Source organism: Centroberyx affinis, unplaced genomic scaffold, assembly GCF_046629955.1.
Source record: "Centroberyx affinis isolate AG114_WGS23_722 - 3 ecotype Tasmania unplaced genomic scaffold, CSIRO-AGI_Caff_v1 ptg001846l_1, whole genome shotgun sequence".
Taxonomy (NCBI): Eukaryota; Metazoa; Chordata; class Actinopteri; order Beryciformes; family Berycidae; genus Centroberyx; species Centroberyx affinis.
In genome coordinates, this window is record NW_027280225.1 from 88,368 (window position 1) to 98,243 (window position 9,876).

General features: G+C 40.4%; 1 protein-coding gene across 1 annotated transcript; it reads left to right on the forward strand.

Moving 5' to 3' along the window:
• Positions 1–1,728: 1,728 nt before the first annotated feature.
• On the forward strand, positions 1,729–6,128 carry LOC139652954 (small integral membrane protein 28). Its single transcript, XM_071529884.1, has 2 exons — positions 1,729–1,839; positions 5,706–6,128. The coding sequence occupies exons 1-2, from the start codon at positions 1,729–1,731 to the stop codon at positions 6,126–6,128; spliced, it is 534 nt and encodes a 177-aa protein (XP_071385985.1).
• Positions 6,129–9,876: the final 3,748 nt, after the last annotated feature.

Here is a 9,876-nt window from a genome sequence, read left to right on the forward strand (position 1 = left end):
TAATCCTAATGGGTTCGCAATAGGATTGATTTTATTTATTTATTTATTCTTTCATTTTATTGCGCAGTCCTGCCGAGGATACACTACCAGTCAAAAGTTTGGACACACCACATTTTTCTTTATTTTTACTGTTTTCCACATTTTAGAATAACAGTAAAGACATCGAAATTATGAAATAACACAAATGGAATTATGCAGTGACCAAAAAACTATCTTATATTTTAGATTCTTTAAAGTAGCCGCCCTTTGCCTTGATGGAAAGGCAAAGGCTTTGGAAAGAAATTCATACATAGGATCAACTTCACTATTTATATTTGTCTAAGAAACAAATTTCAAGCATTTAAGCAGAAGCCTTTAGATCAAACTGGCTTTAAGAGAATGAAAAACATTCAGTCAGGTGGGTCCAGACTGTTGACTGGTGGTGTTCATCTGTAATGATGAGTTCAACCAGTACGGGTTTTTAAGGGCCAATATTTATATGACATACCAATATTTTTAGACTGAAGTCTCCAGGAGCCGTTATTTTGTGCCCATCTTCAATATCTTTAAATTTGACCATTTTCATGCCAAAAAAATTCCAGGTATTGAGTGTTTCTCCCAAACTTTTCTTCTGAAAGAGCATTTAGACACTAAAACTCTCCACTGAAACCCAGACTGATGAAATTCACACACACACACACACACACACTTACAAGCCCTATTCAATGGTAGGTTACTCTGGGATACATTAGGCTTTTAAATGAAGAATGAATTTACAAAAAAACATAACTGAACGATTAAATGAGAAAATAAAATATAACATTTTATTTTCTTTGCATATCAGGTTTCCCAGTCTGATTCTCTGTAGCTGTGGTCAGGAAGGAACCTCCATCATATCAGAGCTGAACTGATATCTGATATTTAATAAAAGGTCGATATCAGCTGATATATCGGTCTAACGGCACAGAAGTGAGGAACAGCAAAATGTCCTCGCTCACTCACTGTGGAGGATTTTCCTCTTCTTACTGTGCTTGTGAGGAAATGCAATCATCTTAAGAATAGAAGTAAAAGAGCATACACACACACACACACACACACACACACACACACACACACACACACACACACAGGGGTCCAACAGCTGTGTAATCTCACTGTCAGCATTGTCTTCCCCAAGTGTGTTCCACGTGCTGAAGAGAAGATCTGGCCGGACAGCAGGCCCGCCTTTTTCTGTCACCAAGCTTTACTGACATGCAAACTGGATCCTCCCTCTGGCACGCACACACACACACACACACACACACACACACACAGACACACACACACACTCTCTCTCTCTCTCTCTCTCTCTCTCATCAATATAGGCCAGCTGCGTTGCTACAAATCCCATCATTGGCCTGAATCCTGTTGCTCTGCTGCATGTGTGGGCATGTGAGCAGCTGCTTAGCCGGCAACCCCCCCCCCCCCCCCCCCCCCTCCCCTACACACACACACACACACACACACACACACCCCCTGCCCCTACCCTCTCTGCACCGCCCCGGTCTCGGCTCTGTTTACTCCGACAGCCAAAGGGACCAGCAGCTGGATGGTTGAGTCGATCGCCCAGCTCCTCATCTGCTCTTCTTCTTCTTCTTCTTCTTCTTCTTCTACTCTCCAACCGGACGTTTCTCCATCCTCACCCTCACCCTAACACCCCCCCACCCCCCACCCCACCCCATCATCCCACCCCAGCAACCCACAGCAGCCATGCGGGCGCTACTGGAGAGCAGCTGGATGAAGTTCGGACCGGCCGGCAGAGGGACGTATGACTGGGTGACCGGCTCACCCTCACCCCCCACGCTGGAGAAACAGCTGCAGGTGTGTTGAGTTCAGGTTCAGCGGTGCAGATCTGACATATAAACATAGAAAACATTGAATGGTTTTTTTGGAGTGTGTTGTTATGGGTTGTACCTGCCAGCTGCACTAAATATTGCACTAAAGTCTAGCATCTAACCTCAGTAATATCATGATATTTCTGACAGCCAGTCTAACTTGTACTTGTTCAAATGGAACTTTTGTTGGAAGTGTTGCCAAAACATTACTTCTTTTTTTTTGTAATAAATCAAAAATGTACATAATTTTACTTTCAATCCTTGCACAGAAGGCAAAGCAAGGCAAGGGAAGTTTATTTATGAAGCGCATTTCGTACACACAGGCAATTCAAAGTGCTTTACACACAGTATATAAGACGTTAAGATGAGAAATACAGGATAAGATGAATAAAAAAAACAAATAAAAAGACATAATAAAGTGGATAAGAAGAGGGTATAAAAATAAAGAATTAAAATGCAGAAAAAGAGAATAATACAGAATACAGACATGAGGATTATCACATAGAAATCACAGCTGTATCCTGAATGCTTCCTCCATCTTTTTGTCCCATATAATGATAATGAATTTTATTTATAGAGCACCTTTCATACAGGGACAGTAGCTCCCTGTATGAAAAGTGGTTTAGGATGGCAAAGAAAACAGATAAAACAGATAAAAGTGACAAAGTATCCAGTCAATGTATTGAAAAAAAAAATCAAAAAAAAAAAAAAAATAGATATTCATATTGTTCTCCCCTTCCCCCTTTTCCATACACTCCTCTTGTCCCTTTAAGTAACAAAGCTGAGTCTAGCAGGAGAAATAGGTTCCCATGCACCCGCATGGCATTTTTTGTAACCTGTTTTTTTTAGGACCCTAATGGTGTCTAGTTAAGAATTTTTCATGTTGCCAAGGTCAACTAATGGCCCATGGGGTTCGTTTGGCGGCCATCTTGAATTGATGTCCACGCGAGTGGCGAAAAACGCAGATTTTCATAACTTAACATACATAACATACAAAGACAAATGAACCCACTTTTTCATATAATCAAATGGAAAGGTCATTGACATTGTACAACTACTCTTTATTGGTGAAAAACAGGCAAATAACAAATTTTAGGCTCATAACAATACAATATAACTTGTTTCTGCAATAGCCAAATTAAGTTTATTCTCTTATATCAATTTCAAGGTTATTAATGGATGGCAATCACTCTAAATGACATAGATGGCAATCTGATAATACTAGCTAATTGAAAGCAAAAGTCATCAAAACCCCGTTTCACTGAGCATCATTGTCATCATCATCATTGTAATGAGTAAGAACAAAATTATATAACTATATATAATATACATTATCTGAAACAGTGGGGTGCTATATCGAAATCAGCCAGCTAACTTAGTCTCATACAAATCTGGTCTCTGTGGTTGTATGTACTCAATCCAGTTTGCCCAAAACAAAACATGATTTTTAATGAACAAATAGAGGCTTCATATTAGTACCTGAATCCATTGGCATAGATTGCAGGCAGGGCACAATACTGCAAATCCCTCAGCATTATCCAGCCTGGACTGGGCTGTGTGGCTGAGCGGCCTGCTGCTCACACACACACACACACACACACCCGACACTTTCTTGCTTTTCGTGAGCCGAGAGTCCTTTAAGCCTCACGAAAAAGTCTGGGGATTTCAGGACAGGAGGTTGAGAGTGCAGCAATGGAAAACTAAAGCTGTCCGGTGCTGCGAGAGGACCAGAGTCTTGGTGTGTGTGTGTGTGTGTGTGTGTGTGTGTGTGTGTGTGTGTGTGTGTGTGTGTGTGTGTGGCGGCATTAGCTGATTGCTAGAGAAAGTGAGGCAGAGGGAATTTGGGACAGTCGTACTGAGCGGGTGTAAACAACACAGCCACATGTTACGCTCTGAGAGCCGGGGGGGGGGGGGGGGGGGGTGCAGGGCAGGCTGAGCAGCATCATGTGGATCCAGGGTTTGTGATGCTGCAGCTGTTGCAGCTCACTCTCTGTCTGCTTCCACCAACACTGCGAAAACTCATAGTGCAATTTAGTGAAATCAACTCATCTTTATCCATTAACACAATGTATATAGATGTGTTTGTCAATTTCAACTTAAAGTGCTAGTTATGAGCTTCGTGACTTAAAATCATGAGTTAAAATTATGAGTTGAAAGAACACCTTATAAAGCATTCACTGAACTCAACACTGTTAGTTTATTAGCAGACTTCCCAGGATGCATTGCATTCGGTTTAACTCTCCAGAAACTCTTCCTTCTTTTGGTTTGAATGAAGTTACAGGATAGAGACTTGTTATGTATGTATGTTTGGTGAATCATAGGTCAATTTCTGATAAAAAAAAAAAAAAAAAAAAAAAAACATGATAAAATTTACTATCTATCTGATCTATGTATCTGGGAATTCACAATCAAGTAATTTTCTCTATGATGCACATGGCAAGTACAATCCACTACAAGTAAGTGTATTGCAGCTGCAGACTATATGCTGAGCTGTGTATTAATCATGTGATACAAGAGGAACTCGAACTTAAACCTAGCAAACCTTGTGAAAAAATAAATAACACTGGATTTCACTTCATCAATTAATGCATTCAACTTGGAAACAGGAATCAGCATGACTAGACATTTGTTGATTGAACTTATTGTCTTAAGTTCACCCAGATAGCTTTTCTACATTAGAACTAACTAATGATCTCTGACCTAACTATTCAGCACTACTTCAGTCAACTCACAATTTTAAGGCAGCAAGGAAACTTATGTTTTTAAGTTGAACTGCCTTAATATTTTTTGCAGTGCAGGATCACACTGAAGCTGTAAAGTGTTTATAACGCTGCAAACAGAGTTCTACATATTCCATGGCTGAAATGTATTGAGATGAAACTAACTAGGCGTGGTTATTGATGGTAGTATTGCAACATAAAATTTTGATTCACGATGAAATGGTTTCATCACAAAATCTAGTAAAATGGTGCAGAGCATTTGTTATAGTTTTGTATTCATCATAAACCCATAAATAGAAGAAAGATTGGATTAGGATCATAATCGTCAATCGATGGTCAAGCTTGATGAATGTAGAGGAAACTGTCTTGGTGACATTGGTGCAGAGACATGTTGACTCACAACAGACTGCAGAGTGATGCTGTGGCCTTGCAGTTGGAAGGTTGCTAGTTAATTCACCCCTTAATTCATGCAAAATCCCCTTAAAGTGAGTTAAGGGAGTTGTTAATGGAGGAGACCCCATCGAAACCTCCTTTAACACCCCTATATACCCCTAAATACTTACTTTCTAATTTAATGAAAAATTCAGGTAGACAGGAACCTTCCATTGATAACTCATTAATAACTTGTACACCTGCACAAAAGGCATAAAAGAATCCCTTGATTTCTAGTGTCTCTGTGAATCAACCCATGAATAAATCCCCTATAAACCCATGATACTAACCTTACTTTTTTAAAGCTGTTATTTTTAACGGATAATTAATGTTTATGTAATGGAGAAGTTAAAGACATTTCAGGGATGAAATTAAGGGGTTTGGTTTCATAGTGATAACACTCTCCCTTCCCTCATTCAATTTTGTCATGGTGCCTCTGAATTTGTTTATTGAGTTTGTTGTATAGGTTTATTGTTTGTTAGATTATGTTTGTTAGTTCATTAGTTTATTAGTTTATGAGAATTTGTTTATTGATTTTGTTGTATAGGTTTATTGTTTATTTCATCTTGTTTTTGCAAACTCGTCCAGCTGTATTCGATCTTGGTGAGTTCTTGGTTAAGTGCCAAATAACCGCCCATGATAAAACTAGGTAAAGATTTTTTTTTTTTTTTTAAATGAACCCTTCCTTGTTGATCTCCAGGGCTACGACTGGAACGAGCTGGACCCGGGAGAGGAGAGGAAGACGGAGCTGGTGATCTACGTGGTTCTGCCGGCGCTCTCCGTCCTCCTGCTGGCTCTCCTGGTCGGCCTGCTCTACCGCCGCTGTTCCCGCAGCAAGCTGAGCCTGGCCAACATCATCGCTCTGGACCTGCAGGACGCCGAGGGCAGCGCCGAGTTCCTCTCCTCCCTCACCTGCCACGCCGAGCGCCACGCCAGCACCAGCTCCGACGCGTCGGACGGCGTCTTCCTCATGGTCTACCTGCCGCCGCCGTACGAGGAAACGCTCACCAGGATCACGCGGGCCGCCAGCCTCTCCAGCGCCAAGGACGTGGAGTCGATAAAGATAGAGGATCTGGAGGCCAAGCTGTGTCCGGAGCTGAAGTCCAGCGGCCGCTATGTGTGATAACCCATGACTTCAGTTGGGTGTAAAAACATTGTAACTCCAAATTTTTGTGTTTTTTTTACTTTTTCTTCCATGAATGTACATTTTACGTCATCGTTAAATGTGCCGTATGTAGCATTTTAACATCAATACATCATTACCACATTCATTTTTAGACATAAGTACAATTACCGTAAACAAACGAGACCATCAGCAAGAAGATCGTCAGCCTCTACACGGGTCGGATTTGGAGGGAAATCTGCTGGATCGCTTTACGGCACAAAACAGGAAGAGGTTCTGTTCTTCCAGAGCAATAACGGAGCTAAAGCTGAAAGAGTTTCTGGCAGCAGATGGTGGAAGGAGGGAAAGGAAAATGGAGAAATCACTTCCAACATGTTGATCCTCTTCAGGGAGCGGGAGGGGCGGGGGGGGGGGGGGGGGGGGGGCAGGAAGCAACGGGGCTTATGGGAAATGTAGTTTTAATGTGGAGAAACACTAGAGCTAACAATACTACTGGAGTGAGATAGAGGAGACCAAACATCCCGCCATGGTCTCATTTGTTTACAGTCATTACAAAAAGGTACCAAAATGAATTTAATAATGATATGTTGATGTTTAAAAATGCTACCTGGCAACTTGTTGGGTGAGTTTTGTCGCTCACAGACCTGAAGACTGACTGACTGGAGGAACTGCTACAGGACAGACATCACTGAACTCTATCCACAACAGACCTCTGAGGCCTTTACAGAGGTCTCCAGGTTTTGTACAGAGGAATTCACCACATTCACTGGCTGCTGCATTGCTGGGTGGTACAGGAGGCTGAGGCTGCAGGATACTGACAAAAAAAAAACCATATTTCAATTGTGAGATGAATTGCGATACACACAGACCCAGTTTTTTCCTCCTAATATTCTCTTCTTTTCCTAGGGGTCATAAAATGAAATACTAATGCTTCAAATCGGGTCAGTTTGATGATTTTAAAATGAAAAATCTCTCCACAGCACTAGAACACCTCATGAAGGAAGCTTTCTGAAACACCTTTCCCGCTAAGAAAAATGTGTGTGTGTGTGTGTGTGTGTGTGTGTGTGTGTGTGTGTGTTTTGCACCACATCAGGCCAATTCAAATCCATCAAAATGGACCATGCATGTCTTGCTGTCAGAACCTATAAAACCTATAAAACCAGCTGGTAACACTTTACAATAAGGGTACATTAATTAAGGGTTAGTTAATGCTTAATAAGCATTAACTAACCCTTAATTAACAGTTAACTAATGTGTCTGGTAATCATTTACTAATGGTGTTCATGTTAACTAAGGTATTCATTTATATATTATTTAATAGTCATGTCATCTTTATAAACTGTTAAATGATGTATAAATTATTACCTTAGTTAACATGAACACCATTAGTAAATTACACATTACTGTTAATTAAGGGTTAGTTAACCCTTATTAAGCATTAACTAACCCTAACTTGGTGCACCCTTATTGTAAAGTGTTACCAACCAGCTTTCACATGTATGTGCCATGAAACCCAGCTGTGCATGAAGAACATGATCTGTGTAAAATATTGTATACTGTTCCATTTGATACTATCTCATTTGTACACTATTGCATTTGCAGCACACATTTTCTTTGTAATTCCTCGATCTCATATGCGTTCTCCTTTTGTGAAAATAAAATATGTTTAGAATCAGCCGGTGTGTGGTTTGAAGTAGGCCTGTGCTGCATGTTATAGTTGCCCTGTTTGTAAAGAACCTACCAGATCCTACCTATGTTTTTAACATCTATTTTACATATTGAAAATGTCACATCATATGTCACATCATTTTCCTTTTTTTAATAAAAGATTCAGATTTTCAAGGTGTTTGTTGAATGCTTTATCTGTGGTAAACCTACTGACAGAGGTGTAAAGTAACGAAGTACAAGTACTCTCGTTACTGTACTTGAGTAGTTTTTTTTTAGAAGTATTTTTATAATGCTATACTTTTACTCTTACTCGAGTAATTTAAATAATAGATATTATACTTCGCTACTTTTAAATGTACATTCCGTTACTGAGTAAATTCAGATTTTTGTTTTGCACACCGCACTATGAAAACAGCACGGTAGCATTGGGACCATGGATGTATTAAACTATTGGGACTGCTCGCTAACAGGTCCAGAATCACTTCCGCATTTAGGGCGCAACTGGTGGCTCCTTAATGCAGTGGCCAATGAAATTAAATTGCGCTCAAGACTGGCCAATTGAATTAGACAGGCGCAGGCGATCCACAACATTGTAATGATCCCCATCGTCACATTAGGTCAGAAATCTCAGTTTCATTTGACACGGCTGATAGCCAGAGCAAAATGGATGGATCTGACTGCCCATTGTTCCAACGGCCCATTATTCCGAAACCCCAATAGTCTGAAAAATGTCCCATTGGAGGCCCTGTCTCCTAATGTTTCACTCCCTCTTTCCCCCGGTTGATTGGGAGCATCTGTGTATATATCTGGCTGTCGGAACTGACGTCCGGTAACTTACCAACTAGCCTACACTCTGCTCCAAACATCAGACCCTGTGCGTCCATGAAGAAAACGTGAGTAGCTTGTTCTTCTTAGGGGATTAAGCCTCACAACCATCGTAATATCACTGCTGCATGGAACGCTGCAGAATTCCAACCAGGGAAATAGGATTGTTAGAGTAAATATCCGACCGGGAAGGTCCGATGACGTCATTCTGCATAATAATTAGCCACGTGCTTCTGTTTGTTTGAGAAACGATGGAAGATTCAGTGTGAACAAGGTATGAAACATTAGGAGGCAGCAGGGCCGACTGATTGCAGCCATGAATCTTTCTAACTGCCAGGGAGAGTGTGTATTTTCTGAGCAATGGGCGTTTGTTTTCGGGATAATTAAAATATAAAAACATTTTTAAAGTAACGCAAATGTACTTTTACTTGAGTCTTTTAAATAGGCTACTTTTTTACTCTTACTTGAGTAATTTCCTGGACTAGTAATTTTACTTGTACTTGAGTTAATTTTCACTGAAGTAACAATACTTGTACTTGAGTAGGATTTGTCAGGATTTGCCTACTGAACATGCAAAATTAATGTAAATTATCGATTTCATGTTTATTAATGGCGTATAAAGACTTGGTTGGGGGCTGGGGACAATAAAAAAAAACAATATTTTAACACAGTGATACATATTGGCACTTTAGACAAGGCTAATAGGCCATGGCTGCTTGTCCAAAGAGAGAAAATCCTCATGTTCAAATCCATAATGTAGGAAAACACAACTCCTGAGACTGAGGCTGTTGTTTTTGGAAGTATGATTCTCCTTCATGTTAAAGAGGACAAGCTTGGTGTCGTGAATCGTGCTGCAGCCTGCTGTTGCCTTATAACTGGGATTTTTTAAATATAGGTGGAATATTTTAAGTGTAGTGAGGTGCTGGTGCTTCAACCATATGGTAAAATATTCATTTGAAGGGAAGTGAAGCTAATAAAAGTGGGGTTCAGGACGACAACTTGAACCCTCCTCTCCGGTCACTTTCATTGGCCTGCGCTTTTCAGAGCAAATCCCTTCACCAGGACACACTTGTGAACCTTTTTCCCCCCAATTGCTATATGCAATGTTTTAAATTGGATTATTGACATGATTAACACAACAACAAGCGCAAAATGCTTCATTTTATTATTGCTGTAAATATCTGGGTAGTCATGTGAGAGTAGCTTAGCTCTACCAATGATAGTTACGGCACTAATCCACCAACACTAGGGTTAT